The following is a 19672-nucleotide window of genomic DNA, read 5'->3' on the forward strand; positions in this document are numbered from 1 at the left end:
CAATTTGAAGACTATTCGATACAATAATTGTTCTTTAATTCAAAGCCCATTCAATTTGAAGACTATTCTCCAATTTCAAAATTATTCTTCAATCTAAAAATTATTCAATTTGAAGACTATTCTCCAATTTAAATACTATTCTATAATTTAAGAATTATTCTTCAGTGTAAAGACTATTTAATTTAAAGATCGCTCTCCAATTTAAAAACTATTCCTCGATTTAAAGACTATTCTCCAATTTCAAAATTATTCTTCAATCTAAAAAGTATTCAATTTGAAGACTATTCTCCAATTTAAAGACTATTCTATAATTTAAGAATTATCCTTCAGTGTAAAGACTATTTAATTTAAAGATCACTCTCCAATTTAAAAACTATTCTTCGATTTAAAGACTATTCTCCAATTTCAAAATTATTCTTCAATCTAAAAAGTATTCAATTTGAAGACTATTCTCCAATTTAAAGACTATTCTATAATTTAAGAATTATCCTTCAGTGTAAAGACTATTTAATTTAAAGATCACTCTCCAATTTAAAAACTATTCTTCGATTTAAAGACTATTCTCCAATTTCAAAATTATTCTTGAATTTAAAGACTATTCTCCAATTTAAAGTCTATTCTCCAATTTAGAAACTATCCTTCAATCTGAAGACTGCTCTTCCATTTCACGACTATTCTTCAATCTAAAAACTATAATGTAATTTAAAAGCCATACTTCAGTCGGAGAGCTGTTCTGCAATTTAAAGACGATTCCTCATTTGATCGTACGATGACAGTTCAATGAATTAACTCGCCGCGCTAGATCCGCAATCTTTCATCCCCTTAGTTAACAACGTCTTGCAGTGAAAGTGGCACGTGCCCCAACTGTCCAAACCACTGATCCTGCTGCAACACGTTTCGCTGTTTAAATTTATCACCGGCTGTTCGGCGACGGATTGCAATCCCGGCGCATTGTCGCTATTTATACGAGTGTACGTGCATTGTTCGCCACACCGGCTACCTCAAGATTCTATTATTGTCGGCGGTTGACTCACAAAAGGTACCGGAATTTTCTCATCTCCCGAGGAGATCCGTCCGTTCGCTGGTCGGCCACGGCTATGCCTATTGTCGCGATTAAAATTACGCAATCCTCTCGAGCACGAAGAAATTAACCCCGCGTCTTCGATAAACCAAATCGACGCATCGGAAACGCCATAACGCGTGTTTTCGGGAACGAGATAGCGGCGCGTGGAAATGATTCCGCCGGCGAATATTGCAGCGAAGTATGAATAATTGGAATTGCTGATAAAATCGCGGTGACGCGAGCATTTAATCTAATCTAACAGGATCAATAAATCTGTCATCGCCATTCGTGCAAATATTATTTGTACCGGAACGCATCCTTTAGCCGGCGAAGAAAATATTTTCCTCGTCTCGATGCTTGTTTAATGCGTTGTCACTGTAAAAAATACCTAGCACGCGATTGAAAATGTTGTTAGCGTCAGAAATATATGCGCGACTGAAATATTGTTAGCACGGCAAGTATACGCGCGACTGAAATATCATGAATGTAAAAAGGTCTGAAATATTATGACTATAAAGAATATATACGAATCTAAAATATTGGGTAAAAAAATGTATGGTCGATAGATGTTAAAGTTTGAATATTTGAACGAGGCAAAAACATTTTGTTTCGCTGTAAAGCTAATTATTAAGGTATAACCGAGTATGTTGAGGTTTCTGCTGTAAACTAACGATCTCCCGATCTTATTTTCCAGGAGGAGAAGGAAGTGAAAGATGCTGAGAATCGCGTCAATCGTGGGCCTGTTGGTCCTGATGTTCGTCACGACGATCTCCGCAGCGAATCGGTGCCTGACAATGCGCGACGGTACGTCCTCGCGGCTGGTTAACAGCCCAATCACTGATAAGACTGACCCAGTTGATCGATTCAACTTGTGAATCTTGTTATCTCGATTAACACGTCGTTTCACTTCGCCAGAGGTCACTCCGAAGCAAACGATCTACGTGAACAAACGTGTGTTGCACATCAACTTCGAAGTGTCGCGGAGGATAACACAGAGGCTGTCTTCGCAGATCATGAAGATCTTCCTGCAGGAGGTGCTGGGATACGGCAACGTGAACGTTCTGGAGTACGACGACAACTTCGACCTGATCGACACATTCATGAGACTGGACAACGCAACTTTCGTTATTATGAACGACAGATCGAACAAGTCGGACATGTAATGCAACTTTGTCTCTTGCTTTACTGTTACCTTACTACTGTCATTCATTGATCAGCGAATCGTTATGCATTCACACAAATTGATAGCACTTTTCTTAATCGCACAAATCGAGAATAATGTAAACGTATTCTTACACTTCTCTGATCCCCGTTATTTATGGTTGCGTTTTGTTATTCAATTCGGTGGCGTTCCACTCGTCCATTTCAAACCCTGTTGTTCTTACCATGGTCGGATCTCGCGATAAATCGTGATCCGATTGAGAAAGGTCTATGTTCGTATATCCGTTAAACAGCGTCCTGTATTCGCTTGCGGAAATGTTTACGAACGGCGGAAATATTGCGAAGTTATCTATCGTTCGCGATTGCTTTATATAAATAGGTAGTTGGAAGATAACGATATCGATAGAAAACAAACGATACTAGTGCGCGACAAGTAGAAACAGCCGGCAATGGGCAGACAATTTCAGTCTCGGTTTTTCCCTTGGAATGTTGCTACATTTTCTCGACGACGTATATAGCCCCACGAACGATCCCGTATTCTTTCCGATTTTGCAATGGTTATACAATCGCGATACCGCAATAGTTTAATACAAAACCTCGAACTCTATTAAGGTCACTTAAAGAAGCGCGAGATTCTTCCATAACAATTTGATTTATGTAACTGAATCATCTCGCGATAGTATGCTCCGTTCATGGAGGAAAATTTTATATCGACGGCACAACAAAAAATAACCATTACCATTGCCGCGAACCGCAGTTGATTATCCAATTTCATCTCTTCAATCATCCTATTCTCGTTTTCCGCGAATTCGCGCTATCTTTGGATTGTCGCAGCTGCAAATGAGGAAGTTCGCCGTTCTATCGTCTCCCTTTATCGCTAATTATTGCGTTGGCCACTAAAGTCGTTACATTTTTTCCCAAATAAATAGCAACACAGCTTCTGCAATATAACGCAATTACTTATTGGCTAACGCAATACAGGATATCTCATAAGTTATTCAAACCCGGGATATGATGGACTCCTGAGGTTATTTAAAGTAACCTTTTCCTTCGCAAAACTTTTCTACGAGGCATCGTTCACGAGTTATTAACGAAAAACAGTGGCCAATCCGTGGCGAGATTAACTAGCGCATTGCGACTGGTCCAATAAGGGGAGCCAGGCTTTATTCGCTAGGCCAGCCTCCTGCTGGTCGAGATCGCCTGTCATTGGACAGTGTTTTTTTATTAATAACTCGTAAATGATGCTGTGGATTACATTTTTGCTTAAGAAAAAGTTTCTTCAAATGACCACAGGAACCTGAAGAGAAGAACGCATTCAATGCATAATTAATTCCACAGTTCCCTCTGACGAAAACCATATTCAGTAACAATGCAAAAGACAAGAATAACATCAACTATTTTATTATCTTGTTTCTTATCGAACAGAGAAAAGCAGCCGCTGGTGAACATGGAGACCTGGTTCCCGTCGCAAGTAGATCCGATACCCTTCTACGCCTACTACGACGACACCGTGAAGGACTTGGGCTCCGTAGGTCCGCGGGGCCAGTTCGGTTGGTTCGTTCCGGAAGCATTGTCCAGAACCGGAGAGACCTGGGCCACGTTCGCGAGGCCTGAAACAGCGGCTCGATTCAGCGTAGACGAGGAGACCATGTCGATGATCAGGAACTACACGGTGGATCCGATCACCAAGCAGTATTATTGCAACGAGAGCTACTGTCGCCAAGGAATGTACGTTCCCGATCAGTGCCGGGGTGGACAGCCCTGCGCTCTGTTGCTCACCAGCCATCCGGACGTCACCAGCTTCGTGCGGGCCGACATCGACGAGATGAAGCTGTACGTGAGAGTCGTCTGGGTCGGTCCGAACCTGAAGCATCTGACCGAGACTTTGACCAGCGACTATTTGAAGCGGGACCACAAGACGATGGCGCCTGCTGGCAGCAGGTGCGGCAGCCGCGTGTTTTGAACTCTTCAACTCAGTTTAGATCCGTTATTATTAGATCGGGTTCTCGACAGACTCCGGAAATCAGAAGTGATTGATTTTGCCACCTCGTAGATCGCGACGGAAGTTCGGCTTACTTTGTTGGCTGTAAGGGAAATTAAATTCCAAGTTGAAGGCGAGAATCGTGTCTGTTACGTTGTTAAACTCAATTTTATTTAAAAGCTAAATTTGCCGTAAATATCAATGTTGAATTTAGCTTTCGGATAAAATGAAAATCAATAAGATCCGTTGCGATTCGACGTGATGCACGTACGTCGCGCGTGATTCTCAGACACCAGCGATTCTTACGTAGAAACGCGAAGTATCGGGAAACCGGTTGCATAACGCTCGCAGCACCGATAAGGGAGTCGAATATCGGAAAACGTGTGGCTGTCGGCACGCTCGCCAAGGAATCTATGGATTTCTGTGCGGTCTGCTTGACACGAGGATGAAAAGGTTGCACCGGATAGCGGTGCAGATAACTGTTCAAAGTCAAATTCCGTGAGACCTTATCACTCGACTACAACCTTGTGACTCTTTGCTCCAACTTCTTTTCACACCGTGTCGATAACAAGATCTTCCGAACCAGTGATCTCAAACTTTGATCAATTTTAGCACCGTAGAATCTTTTCTTTGAACACACTGCAAATAGAAACGTCTCTAAAACCGTCGAAAAATTTTTTTCGTAACTAAATTTGCCATAGATTTCAAGATCTAAGCTTCCTTTTGCCAATGACTATTAAAAGATTGAAATACGATCTTTTTTAGTCGTTCTATCTAGCTCTGACTGAACACTGTACCACGAGCTTTATAAAAATGCTATGAGACACCGCGAGGGTTCGTTGCTAAAACATCTAAAAAAAATCGTACGTCAATTTTTGAGGATCAGTCAGAAAGGGGAAACTCGAATCTTCAAATCCACGGTGATAAAAGTCACGAAACAAATTTTCCAATGTTTTCGCAGACGTTCGACTGCACGGTATTTTCGAGCGGTGTTTTCAATCTCCCATCGTGTCACTTACATCATCGCTATATCGTTCGCGAAAACACCTTACGCAAAAATGAACCATGAACCGTAAAAGTAGACGTCCGAAGCCTTCGAACGAGACTAGTTTTACGGCCGCGCAATTTCCTCTCGGACGATTACGACGGCACAAACTTGAAAATCGAGTCTATCAAGATCGCTGAGATCGTCTCCGCCCGCTCTATTGGCTCCATTATTCTCTCCTCAAGGTTAATTACACGAAATCGTTCCTACGAAACGCAAACAGAGCCGATCCCGAAACGGTTCCCCAAACAATTCGTCGCTGCACAGCGTTTTTTATTATCGCCTCGGTCGAAAAACAGCGGGCGTCTGGCCGGCGGCTATTCCGGCGCGAGAATTAAGAACACATACACTAAATCATGTTCCATGGGAGTCATAAAATACTGTTTTAAAAAGCATGCGAGCATCTTTCTCTTTCTTATCAATTTTATTGCTGTTATTTACCGCTGTATAATTATTAGTAAATCAAGACGAAGGCCACTGGTCTGCGAATTTCATATATTTATGAAATAAATAGATAAATGAAACACAAGATGGTAGAAAAAATTGAAATTATTGTAACATTATTTTCAACTGATTGAAACACTTACTTATTGAACGCGAACGCGACGTTTTCCAGATCGCTGGTGTTCCTGCACTGGGCCCCGAGCAGCATCGTCTCGAACGACACGGACTTTGTCGCCATCCTATTCCCGGGTTGCAGGTCGTCGCAGTCGATGGAGGTCAGCTGCGGCTACAAGTCCAGCCGGTTGACGAAACTGGTCTGGCGAAGGCTGGAGTTCGCGGCGAAATCGGCCTACGAGGCGATCAACGCCGTGAACTTCGAGGACCACATATACGAGGAGCTGATCGATCGCTACAACAGACAGTCGAGGACGATGAGCGAGGAGGACATCGCCTGCGGCTGGCTGAGGGACAACCTGGACTACGCGTTGAAGGAGTGGCTGCCTTACAAGGGCCACAACACCCTCCTCGTCGGCGGAATCTTCCCCATGAACACGGCCTTCTACTCCGGCAAGTCGATCTTCGTCGCCAGCACCATGGCTAAGGAGGCAATCAACGCTAACAAGACCGTTCTCACGAACTACAACATGTCGGTGGTGGGCAAGGACGGGCAGTGCAAGTCGGACATGGTGCTCAAGTCCTTCGTCGACTACGTCATCACCAAGGAGTTCGACAAGATGGTCGGAGTGCTGGGTCCCGCGTGTTCCGAGACCGTGGAGCCTCTGGTTGGTGTCTCCAAGCATTATCATACCGTCGTGATCAGCTACAGTGCCGAAGGTTCCACTTTCAACGATCGATCGAAGTATCCGTACTTCTTCAGAACGATCGGAGAGAACAAACAGTACAAGCATGTTTACCTGGAGCTGTTTAAGAAGTTTAAGTGGAACCGCGTGGCAGCTTTGACCGAGGATGGCCAGAAGTATACGGAATATATATCGTATATGGAGGACATATTAAGGACCAACGGGATCACGTTCGTCTCGAACTTCAAGTTCCCGAGGGAACGCGAGACAGGGGGGATGACGAAGGTAGGGACCGTCTGGAAACATTTTTAGAATATGTTTAAAAATTTATCAGGCTGCGAGAGAATATATCGTATTATTTGAAACAGTCTACATGATTGTTCTAATGAACAAAATGATTCCTTTCACAGTATCTCCAAGATCTGAAGGAGAAGAAGGCGAAGATCATCATCGCTGACGTGAATGATCAAGTGGCGAGACAGGTGATGTGCGAGGCATCCAGACTAGAGATGACAGCAGAACAGGTAGCCGGATAATACCTAATTTAAATCGCCTTATAAATTATATATGAAATTTCTATCAACTGTGTCGCCATGGTTGATTTGACATGAATTGTTTCAATCGAAGGGCTACGTTTGGTTCCTGCCAGTCTGGCTCCGTCCGCAATGGTACGACACAGATCGCTACAATGACACCGGCGACATCATCCCATGCACCACCTTGGAGATGAGCAAAGCAATCAACGGATACCTTGGCATCTCGCACGCGGCATTCGGTCCCGACGATGCCATCATGCAGGAAAACATCACCGTTCGGGCATGGCGCGATCGATACGAACGGAGATGCAAGGATCACGGCCAGCCGCCCTCTAATTACGCCGGTTACGCTTACGACGCGATGTGGACTTACGCGTACGCTATGGACAAGCTGCTCAAGGAGAACGAGTCTTACGTCTTCACCCTTCACAACACGCATACTGTAGAAAGGCTAACGAATATCATCAGCGAGATGAACTTCGATGGAGTGAGTTGAGGCTATCCGAGCAACGCTACGTTAAGTTCTACAGTATTCTAAAGGAACTGTCGTTTGATACCTTGCTTCAGGTGTCGGGGAGGATCAACTTCCTAGGTGGTCCGTCAAGGTACTCCGTGATCAACATCATACAATTCATCGACAACGAGACCCGATTAGTGGGTACCTTTCATCCGAACGTCTCCGAGATAAAGCGGGAAATAGTCGGCGGTACATTGTACCTGAACGATTCCGCTATCGTTTGGCTGTCCCATAAAGTGCCGGACGATGGCTCGGAACCGCCCCAGAGGTGCGTCATAGCAGGCTTCGCGGACTTCCTGAACGTGTCTTGCGGCGTGGCCTTCGCCATCGTGAACATATTCGGTATCGGTGTGCTGGCCATGACAGTGATCGTAGGCTTCATCATCATCAAAAGAAAGTAAGAGCCTTTAACTTCGTAGGCGATCGAATTATTATCCGACAACGTTGCTGACTAATTATTTTCCAGGTACGAGGAGAAGGTGAAGTTCCACGAGATGTACATGAAGTCATTAGGCCTGGATTTCACGCAAGGAAACACTTCGGACTTGGACAAGTGGGAGATCCCCCGAGACAGAGTATTGATCAATCGGAAGCTGGGGGAGGGTGCTTTCGGTACAGTTTACGGCGGCGAGGCCTTCTTCCCCGACAACGGCTGGCTGGCTGTAGCAGTGAAGACCCTGAAGGTTGGCAGCTCCACCGACGAAAAGCTGGACTTCCTCAGCGAGGTCGAGGTGATGAAAAGGTTCGAGCACAAGAACATTATCAAACTGCTCGGAGTTTGTATCAAGGGTGAACCCGTGCTGACCGTGATGGAGTTCATGCTCTACGGGGACCTGAAGACCTACCTTCTAGCTCGTAGACATCTGGTAAATGACCAGAATTACGAGGACTCCGACGAGATCTCTAATAAAAAGTTAACTGCGATGGCACTTGACGTAGCTAGGGCACTCAGCTATCTGGCGCAGTTGAAGTATGTCCACAGGTATGTCAACGATCGCCTGTTTACCTTCGATCGATTGTTAAAATAATTTTCAAGTGTACAAATAATTGTCTTCCTCCCAGGGACGTTGCATCTCGTAATTGCTTAGTTAATGCTCAACGCATGGTGAAGCTTGGGGACTTTGGCATGACGAGGCCCATGTACGAGCATGATTATTACAAGTTTAATCGCAAGGGTATGTAACGGAGCCACTGATCGAGATTAATGGGTCTACGATGACGGGAAATGATTGACATCTTTGGTTTCAGGAATGCTGCCAGTAAGATGGATGGCTCCGGAGTCCTTAGGCCTTGGAGTCTTCACTCCAGCTTCGGATGTCTGGTCCTATGGCGTTCTACTCTACGAGATTATCACATTCGGTAGTTTCCCGTTCCAGGGGATGAGCAACAACGAAGTATTAGTTCACGTGACGGCCGGAAACTCGCTGGTTGTTCCTAAAGGAGTTAGACTACAGTTGTGAGTATTTCTAGCTTTCTATTTCAAGCTTGCGACTTATTGATTAGGACCGTAGCTACCACAGGGATACTTCCACATGTAAAAAATTGTTGAGCTTGGAAAATATTTTTTTTTTTTTTAATAAGATACTCTCATTTTTGAAACTGTATCCTAGTGAAAAGTTTGTACTAATACATTATTGGTACACTGAAATAGTTTGCTTCTGGGAAAACCAGTTAAATCAATTTATCATGTCCCCGCGAAAGTTTCGCAGCCTCATACAATATAATCCATTACGACCCGCCAGAGGTCTCAAACTTTTCCAACAGTCTCGTATTTAATTCATCGAATGTAAAAGCAGTCGTCCGACTGAGACATGTCCGAAACGTTTGCATAATACAAAGAACCATTACGCATGCAATTGGCAATTCATCGTCTCATTGATTATTAATATCAAGAATAGGTGTAACGAAAAATATATCGTTTCAAGGGAGTACTTGATGTACTCATGCTGGAGGTCAGAATCCACGAAGAGGCCGACAGCACCGGAGATCGTGGACTTCCTGGCGACGAATCCCCGGATCATAGCGCCCTGTTTAGACGTTCCTATAGCCAGCGTGCAGATAGAGCACGCCGGGCAAATCGACTTGCAGCTGACGGAGAACAACCGGAAGTTCTCGTTATCCTGGCCGCATCGGCAGAACAGTCGATCCTCGACGTCGGCCTCCAGCCCCCTCGAAATTCCGAACCCACCTCTCCTAGACATCACCTGCCAGGACAACAAGTTGCCGGAGTGTCTGTTGGGCGACGTGGTAAGCGACATAGAGAGCTCGAAGCCGCTGTTGCCCAACTCCGACAAATCGGGACCAGCGATCAGCCTCCAGTACTTCCAGCGCAACGAAGACGAGGGTCCTAAGTACGTGAACGTGCAGCCTGGAATGGCAAACCATACCGGGGCCAACCACAGCACCTCCACCGTTCAGATAGAGAACAGGAACAGCAAGCTGGCCGAGAACAGGAACAGCAAGCTGACGGAGAACAAAAACTCGGAGGACGTATCGATTCTTTGACAGCACCGACAGCGGGTGATAGCCAGACAGAAATCGATGGTATACCTCCGCAGGCGAGCCGAAGGCATATTTGGAAAATATGCAAAACGGCCGTACAGGAAAAGCAGCGTTTAGTAAGCCGGGTAACTTCCGGCGGCCGATGATAGCCACTTCCGGTAGCGTACTTCCAAGTAGCGGACTCAGTTAACGCTGGGCAGAAAAGTCGAGGTTCTTTGGAGCTTCTGGAAATACTTGTCACGATTCTTATCGTGATCAATTAGTTGACTACAGACTTTCCGCGTCTATGCCAAAAATTGCCGAGTACATTTGAAAATCAGAAGAACAGTAAGAGAATTTAAAAATATCAATATACAAACTTATTCGAGATATTAAAGGATTTCTATTTGTTCTGTGTTTCTTGTAATGCACACAATTTTTATTTTAGTCCGATTTTAGAATACAATTGTTGCACAGTATAAAGTACTATATCCATTAAGAGAAATTGGAATCGTGATGAATATTTCGAGATGCTTCATTTGTTTAGTCTTCGATAAGGAACAAGGTACAAAAGGGGCAGCGAGCTCAGGAATTTATTTCACGCTGGTTCACGAGATTAATTGAACAATGTCAATTTATTAGAAGCCGTGGGAACCAGTGGAGAGAATGTAACAATACTGCAATAAACCGGTGCGATTTTCCTTCTAAACTGAACTGATTTCGTACATTTTCGCTCAATCCATTTTCGAGACTGATACATGTAGGAAACTAAATGTTTGGTTGGCACGACGGCGATGGAGGAAGTATCGCCGAAACATTTTTCCATTTTTGATAATGTATAGCGGTTCTAGAACCACTGATCTTTTATCGCGTTGTAAAAGTTAAATTGTGAATCTTTGTGATTATTTATATAAGCTGAAAACGGTGTAATTATGTTATCAAATTTTACTTACGTCTACACAATTTTATAATTGAGCTATCAATTTTTGTCACAAGTCCACAGTTTCTTAAAACTACTTCACAATAGATTTTATATGTCATCTTTTAATTCTAGAGTAGTCAATTACGTTCCTCGAATACGAAGCATCCATCGTCACCGTACCAGCGCGAAAATGGCTGCTGCAATCGAATGTGTCGCATTTAAGCACGAATTAATGCGATTTCATTCAATCTCGAACCGATATTGCTGGACAGCGCGACCAAAATTCTTAAAGCAATTAAAAGAAAGACGTCGGAGATCTAGGATTGTAAACGGAGAAAAGAAGAAGCAATAGTTTACAAGCATGGGGAACAGTCGAGCAGTGACGTTCCCATAACCATGACATTTATTACAATTGTATTTTACGCGAGCACTTAGGTCCCGCGGTAGGGACTGAACTTCCTTAAGACATAGTTGACGAGGGATCGAACTCGTTCCCCGACAGTTCCAAGTATATTTTTTGACCCTTTTACGCTAAATAATCGGCGACTCGACGGGGCGATCGGGTCGCTCTGAAACTTACAGTGGCGTGCGAAAGTTCTCGACCAAATAGATTTTCCACATCGGAAAATTCCAACCTGAAAAAATCAGTATTCCGTGATTCAAAAAAGTTACGAGTGCGATGTACAAATTTGTTAGCTTTTCCTTCAATTATTATTACAATGAGAAAATTGTAATTTGTATTAGTTAACAGCGATGAGACAAATAATTGCCGATTACTGTTTCTTACATTTTGGTAGCATCGTGCAGAATATAAGTCTTTTTGATTCGAATCATTTCTACGCCACTGTAGAACACGATCCTCGCTAGATTTATTAGGATCTTAATGTAAAATAAACATTCTCTGCATGCGAACCGTAGCAAATGATTGCAGAAGTCAATTGAAAACTGAAAGAAGTTCGATGAAATAAATTCATTTATTTAGATTATATCTGATCTTTTTGCTCCGTTGCATTTCATTAAATTCTGTCACAAACACATCGGATCAGCAGTTCAATTAGTGCATAGTAATCGATTGGTGCAGTGATCGCATCCAGCGACTATCCGATTCATTTATTTAATCGTAAGTCGATGATTAAGGGATAATTTATATGTACATAGAGAAAACAGTCTCCGTCACCGCGTGGTTCGATCCGCAAGCAATTTATTTTTATTCGCGAAGTCTGACCCGTGGCCAGAGATTGTTTAAAGTGCAATAACACATTCTACGTCATGTACAAACGAAACGATGAAAGTATAGCGTCACGACATATTGGGCCGACCAATTGAACGAATTAGGTCCTCGTCCAGCTGCGATTTAGCGAACCGTTCGAATCAGTTGTATCGGTACGAGTTACGCGAGGGTTTGCTTTAAACTCGTGATAATGACATCCGTTTTTCTGTACAGATCGCCTCGAGTTTTCTGAATAATGGTTACAGCATAGATTTTCCTTTCTTTGTTCCTCGTATGCATATCTTTCCAGCCCTTAGCACTTCGTTGATTCGATGATTTGTCATTAGATTCATTTAGACTGATATAAATCCAGAGAGAATAGAATAAATGGCGTTTCAAAAATATTTTTCTTATCTTAGATAATAATAGAATAAAATAATGCAAATTTGTCAGTGTCTTAAAGTGCAAAGGGTTGGTGTACGACAATCTGCTTCTCAATGAATACTCAAACTTGATCGAATGCATCTCCTTGTTCATTCGCATGTTCCTAAGAGGGCCAATGAAAATTCAGGCGATCTGGGGAACCGAGATAAATATCAGTATCGTCATCGTATACGATTCTGTTCGTCGCACGCGACGTATGTACCGAACGATTGTTCACAAGGATCGACAGAAAGTATTCTTAATTTTCATACGAATTCCAGTGGGTGCGACAAGTTTAATTTTTTGTTAGAATACTGATCAAAAGTATGGGACCATTCGACCGACTCTCTTCTAGATAGAGGAGTTCTTAATAAAAATCAAAATTTTCGTTATTTCTACGGATGAGATATTATAGCGAAAGCAATTAGAGTTACATTGAATGCATTCTGTATTCGTTAAAACATATTATCGTTTTACGAAGTAATCCTAATTTTCTTTACTATCTTTAAGAATAAATTTGTCGCTTTAACGAGCAATGAACGTCCCATACGTGATCGGTAACATAAATCGCGAACAATAAAAGAATGATCGATCGAACAACTGTTCTCCAATCGTGAAGAAATGTTAAGACTTCGCATAACGCATCGCACATCGAAGGGCGACACGCTTATAGTAGTACATAGCTCATTTTTTTTTTCTACGTCGGGTGTAGTTAGATGATAGAAAAACTGAGTCTGTTTAACGACGACGCCTCCTCTCACCTTTATTTTTTTAATGAATCTGCTGCACCGTCAGGGACAGTACAATCTTTCCTAGTAGCTTTACTCGAGATAATTATTAAAACAGAGTATATATGTATGTATGTATGTATATAAATAAAAGGACACGACATTATTTATTCTCGAATTGTACAGTTGTAATTTTATAATTCGTTACAGACGTAACGTAATGTATTTGTAATGTCACACGCTGTTCTTGTACAGATACCGTTAATCCTTCATGAAATATTTATTATACCTGTTAATATTATAATGCCGTGTGAATTACAATCCTTCTTCCCTTCTATATGTATGTAGACTTTAATTAATATATAACTAATACTTCTCTACAGATAACAGACCGAAACTTAACTCTGCAGCTATTCTCGCACTCATACCGGATTCGCTCACCCTAATTCTCCCTTTCAGCTTTCTTATTTTAAATTGCATATACATCATACTTTACATCGCTTCAATTTGTTTAACTTAATAAAGCTTAATCTATCTGATAATTCTAACTCGATGATTATAAGAGAAGGTATCGATATTATCTAAGTTCCTTATTGAGAATCGAATTTAGTTTATACTAAATTGCAACATTAGCTTTGTCGCCGGACTAACGTCTTCCAATTATTGCACTTAAAATCACAAATTTATTAAAAATCAATTTCAATAGCTATGTAGAGTCGAGTTAGGATAACTTCTTGACAAATTGCGATGCCATCCGTGGCAGAACGCTGAAACCGATACGATGGTTACAAGTTTCACTACTTGCTGATACCGAAATGGTAAAGGGTTATATGTTTTCCAATTAAGTCCCTCAAAATCTTACGCAAAGACAGAAAAAAAAGCCGATAAGACGCGATGTCTGTACGACCCTAAGTTCGAGATATACGTTCCATGCGCAGTATCACTGTGAGCACTTCGAGACGAAGATCACAAATCGGATATCTGGAAATCGAGGAGTAATATCCGAAGAGGACGAACAAAACATTGTCATTGCAGCACAGAAATCACAAGAACGAAAGAAAGACAAATTTAGTCCTGCCACGGCGAGGATAATTACAATTGACATAGCCTGTTTCATTCATACTGTTTGAGTTACATAAATAGGTCTATCGCTGCTGAATCGATCGAATATCCGAGTTTGCGTGCTAGCGGAAGCGCCATGCGACTCCGTAGATTTCAGCGTCCGCTGTGATCTCGTGCATCGTAGTTCACTCTTCGTTACAACGACACTCGACTATCACCGATATTATTGAACCGAAAACGTACGAACAAGTTTCTGTAAGTATAGCAAACAAAATCGAACGATTCACCGCCTCGAATTACAGTATAAAGTCCTTAATCGCGGGTCTGCCAGCCTTCACCCCTTCTCGCGAGCCTCGCAATTCGCTTTATCGATGCGAATCCGACGATTTCGCCCAAACATTTATCCAGAAACGTCGACGGAGCTCGTCTCGCGTCGCTCGAACCGTCGATCGGTTGTAAGAGCAGAATTCTGCAGCTGATACTGTGATTTTTTCCAGAGAACGGCGACAATATGCCGTCCGTTCGCCGGATGATCCTTGGACATGTCATGTCCGACTTGTGCACCAAGATGAATCGAACGAAGAAACTCGACGGCGATCTGCTCGAGACTCCGATGAAAAGATGTCTCTCCACGTTCGACATCACCTTGCTGGGTAAGTAGCGTGCTAATATTTCTCGCGGCGATGCGACGTCAACGACGCGATCGTTGGCCAGGATGTCGCATTAGCTCCCGATAACGGTTCGAAACCGGAAGGGAAGCGTTGCCTTCGTCTCCGCGATACGCGCGGACGAATCACGCCGGAAAATTATGAAACGTTCCCGAAATGGCAAAACGTTTGTGTTTTAGGTGTCGGACATATGGTTGGCGCCGGGATCTACGTCTTGACGGGAGCAGTGGCGCATAATACAGCCGGTCCAGGAGTAATTTTAAGTTTTCTACTCGCTGGAATAGCCTCCTTGCTCGCGGCACTCTGTTACGCGGAATTCGGGGCACGGGTTCCGAAGGCTGGCAGCGCGTACGTTTACACCTACGTCTCCATCGGGGAGTTCTGGGCATTCGTCATCGGTTGGAACATCATCCTGGAGCACATGATCGGTAAGGTCTCGCGACTCGTCGCTAGCATAATCAATTCTCCCTAACTGTCCCTGTAGATGCCTGGTTATATTATCCTTGCGTTATTCCGACGCCTACGCGCGTTACTCCTACGCCTATGCTAATAATAGCTCATAATATTATAACATAACTTTTCAAATTTTAACATTTTACTATCGAATATTGTTTTAACATATTGCTGCTGATTTTCTGATTAAAATCGGACCAAAAGCGGCTTTGTTTGGACAGATATTTCTCATTACACCAAGTAATATAATAAATATGGTATGAAATATGTGGTGTTTGGTCTGATTTTAATTGGTAGAGTCCCGCGAATATGTGGAAATAAATTTTCATGTATAAAAGCGTTATTATGTATTTGTATCAATGCGTCAGGTCTCCCTAAGTTGTTCATTTTCTATTCCAAGCTGCGGAGGACAATTGAGGCGAATCCACCCTATTCCAAATATATCGAATATCTCTATTGTCGAATAGGTGCGGCATCCGTGGCTAGAGCTTGGAGCGGATACGTCGACTCGCTGGCAGGGGGATCGATCAGCAATTACACCCGGCAGGCGATGCACGGCTACACCATGGGAGAGCCGCTGGGCAATTTCCCCGATTTCCTGGCCGGCGCCTTGTGCCTGGCTTATGCCATGCTGCTCGCGCTGGGCGTCAAGTGTTCGGCGACGGTGAACTCTCTGCTTACTATAGTGAATCTCTGTGTGATGGCACTGGTGATCGGTTTGGGGATCACGTACGCGAACTTTTCGAACTGGAGCAACGAGAACGGAGGATTTCTGCCGTTCGGTTTCAGCGGTGTACTAGCAGGTACAGACTATCGTGAGAATTGCTCGCTGATCGAATTTCTAATGGCTTTACGGCGATCCGATCAGGGGCGGCAACGTGTTTCTACGCGTTCGTGGGCTTCGACTCGATCGCGACTTCTGGCGAAGAGGCGCGTGATCCCAGCTACAGCATACCACGGGCAACCATGATCTCGATGGCTATCGTCACCATCGGATACGTGATGGTCGGTGCCGCTCTGACTTTGGTAGTACCTTACTGGAATATAAATCCAACAGCAGCTTTGCCCGAAGCTTTCGCGTCCAGAGGAATCCCCTATGCGAAATACGTGATAAGGTAACAGTCCGCCAATCCCTAGTGCCTACCAATACTTTAATCCTTTGAAGGCGGCATATACCACCGCGTAGAGTGTAGTCCGTTGACCCGTCGATAGTATTCACCTAAAAGAAAATAAATTTAGCGCACGGAAAATTTCTAAAGCCACTGTGCAGTATTGTGCAATCAAATTGGACACATATGTGCCCGTCGCTCTCAAAGGCTTAACCGATTACCTTTTCTGGAACAATAATTTCACGCGACATGTCTTGATGTCTAGTGTCGGGGCTCTGTGCGGAATGACGACCACTCTATTCGGGTCTCTGTTCTCCCTGCCCCGCACCATGTACGCCATGGCGAACGACGGCTTGCTGTTCGACTTCTTGGGGCACATAAGCGAACGCACGCAGGTTCCGGTTCTCAACCTGGCCATCAGCGGCTTCTTCAGCGCCTTGATCGCATTGCTGTTCGATCTTCAACACCTGGTCGAGTTCATGTCCATAGGAACCTTCTTGGCGTACACCATCGTTTCAGCTAGCGTGATCATACTGAGGTACCGACCGGAGAAAAAAACACCCCCGGCTTCGAACGCCGGCACTCCGAGCAGCTTGGCATCGCCGCCCACGGAGAGCGCCGATTCGAACAGCGATTGCAACAGCGTTACATCCGCGGAGTCTGAAGTAAGTCTGATGACCGGTGATCTTGTAACTTAGTAACTTTGGAATAATATTACCGATTACCTTTCCATTTTGTTACAGCTGCTATGCTCCGGCGAAGGTGCTGGAAAACTGAAACCGCGGTACAGGTGGTTGGTTCACGTTTTGGGAAACTGCAAGCCTGGGAACGCGGTGGACGGCTGCGTAATGATCTATACGATCGGATGCGTTGCTCTTTCCGCGTTGATCGTTTTGATCACTCAAACGTGCACCACGTCATGGAGCGTTAGGGACTACCTGGTCGTGACGAGCGTCGTTCTGCTGCTAATCGGAAGCAAGTATTCCGTCGAAGCAAAATCCGTTCGCCAACTAATTTGCAGAGTTGGTGGATAATAGATTTTTGAAATAGTAACTAGACTAAAAATATCTTCTCATGTGACAGTAATTTCTTTGCCAAATTCTGTATTGCAGGAGACGACAAAAATATTTATAGTCTATTTGCTATTTCAAACATCTACTTTTCCTCAGCCCTGCTAATTTGCAACGAATCCTTTTCGCAGCTTTGCTGATTATCGGCGCGCATCAACAGAATGAGAGTACAGGTAAATTCCGAGTGCCCATGGTGCCTTTGGTCCCAGGATTGAGTATCCTCTTCAACATCGGTTTGATGATCCACCTGTCTCTTCTGACCTGGCTACGGTTCCTCGTGTGGATGATAGCCGGTAAATCGATCGAATACGTTGCGGAAAGCGTACCGTCAACGTTCATCGAATAGTAGTGACTCGTAATTTCTGCTTCGTAGGGATGCTGATCTACTTCCTCTACGGAATTCACTACAGCAAAGAGTCAACCAGCCCGAATTCTTATTCGATTCTGATGGCGACCTCGGAAGCCGGAAGGGGAGCCAGATGGGGCGCGACATTGCGCGTCAATCAGAAAACCGATAAGTTTCCGATTATAAACGACGACGATTTGGTTCGCTAGTAGCCCGTAGCTAATTTATCGGAACCGTGCAACGTATAAAGCGTAACGATACGTCGGTCGGTGGCGTGAAATACGAGCATCGTTTTCTTTGTCAGAATTTCAAAATACGTTGATACGAAGCGGAGAGAGAGATGGGCCGAGAGATTCGCGCGTCGATGGATCTTCGTATATTCGAACACATACACACACACGTACACCTGTATCTCACGTTGCCCTCACGAATTAATCGGTTTAACATTGTGCAAGTTACATCGTAATCGACCAGCTACGTTGATCGTCTTTACCTCGATTAGAGCTAGACCGAGACAATTAGCTAGTTAGCTTAGGTTTCGTTACGCACAAATTTCTACGTTCTTCGTTTGATCGTATATTGTACGAGCGGGCCGGCTTCCGCGCTGATCGCGTATATTTAGTTCGATATTTTCGTACGTAAGTAAAAATGAAAGTTTACGAGACAATACATACGTATAGTACAATAGCGGAGTTGAGACGATTCCAATTGCATTACGTTGCGATCGAACTCTTTGACGAACCTCTTTGGACCGTTCTCGGTCAGAAAATGTCCAGTAATCGGGGAAAGAAAAAAGGTACAGATATATGTGTACACACGCGTACGTAATAATCGCGACGTTATCGACAATGACAATACAAAATGACTTTCATATCGATCGAGACCGTCGATTATTGGGCATTTTCGTTGTTTCAGCACAAGAGAAAGTATACAGATACGACTAGCTGAGGGAGTGTTTACGAGACTTACGATTAAACGGAGGACACCGTTGCGAGATCGTGACCACATCGTACAAATGTTTAACGCCCGGCGATCACGCGTTTTTACGCGGGCGGGAGAATTATTGTTAAGAGTGGATCGCTCGAACGTTCAACGTAAATAGTAATAAATACGAGGATCGACTAGTGCGTTCGAAACGATCCACCTTTCGTGTAACGTTCAAAATCCGTTGCGCACAGTCGTAAGCGCAGAAACCATAGAGAATTTATATGTATATGTGCCCCAAATTTTCTGAAACGTCTACGCATAGTTTTTTCGGGAGCTTGTGCTGTACGATAGATTACGATGATCGTACAAAATTTCCACGCGTGTGGTAGGCATGCCAGCGTTTATTCGTTGTCGCGCGTCAAGCGCAATTAGCTGCAGCGATTCGATGCGCGTGTTTAACGATTGTATAATTGTATATACGTAAATACTACGTAGCAGTGGTACGAAAGTTATTGTCAGCGTACCACACACGTATTATCTTCTAATAGAAAATGTTTACCATTGGAGAACGAATTTTATTCGCCGATGATAATCCAAACTGCGCGAGTAATCCGTCCCTAATCCAGAAACGCGAGTGATTAACAACAGATTAACGGGGGTCATTAATAATGGGCAATCGCGCGGAAATTTACGAGTAACTTCCGGGTAGGAGTTCGAATAAAAAAG

General features: G+C 43.7%; 2 protein-coding genes across 3 annotated transcripts in view; both read left to right on the forward strand.

Annotated features, from left to right (window-relative positions):
- Positions 1-10726, forward strand: part of LOC144468094 (uncharacterized) — a 40090-nt gene extending 29364 nt beyond the window's left edge. For both annotated transcript variants that reach the window (XM_078177274.1, XM_078177275.1), the window contains exons 2-12: positions 1758-1867; positions 1979-2222; positions 3650-4165; positions 5867-6779; positions 6905-7018; positions 7122-7517; positions 7598-7944; positions 8014-8529; positions 8610-8722; positions 8796-9003; positions 9473-10726. In XM_078177274.1, coding sequence (XP_078033400.1) covers positions 1777-1867; positions 1979-2222; positions 3650-4165; positions 5867-6779; positions 6905-7018; positions 7122-7517; positions 7598-7944; positions 8014-8529; positions 8610-8722; positions 8796-9003; positions 9473-10052 — 4038 coding nt within the window. In that variant the 5' untranslated portion in view covers positions 1758-1776 and the 3' untranslated portion in view covers positions 10053-10726. The remainder of the gene's footprint in view (positions 1-1757; positions 1868-1978; positions 2223-3649; positions 4166-5866; positions 6780-6904; positions 7019-7121; positions 7518-7597; positions 7945-8013; positions 8530-8609; positions 8723-8795; positions 9004-9472) is intronic.
- A 4158-nt stretch (positions 10727-14884) lies between these two features.
- Positions 14885-18228, forward strand: LOC144468096 (cationic amino acid transporter 4). The gene is made up of 8 exons (XM_078177276.1): positions 14885-15026; positions 15221-15469; positions 15962-16297; positions 16363-16609; positions 16869-17268; positions 17347-17578; positions 17805-17966; positions 18047-18228. The coding sequence occupies exons 1-8, from the start codon at positions 14885-14887 to the stop codon at positions 18226-18228; spliced, it is 1950 nt and encodes a 649-aa protein (XP_078033402.1).
- Positions 18229-19672: the final 1444 nt, after the last annotated feature.

Source organism: Augochlora pura, chromosome 3, assembly GCF_028453695.1.
Source record: "Augochlora pura isolate Apur16 chromosome 3, APUR_v2.2.1, whole genome shotgun sequence".
NCBI classification, from domain to species: domain Eukaryota; kingdom Metazoa; phylum Arthropoda; class Insecta; order Hymenoptera; family Halictidae; genus Augochlora; species Augochlora pura.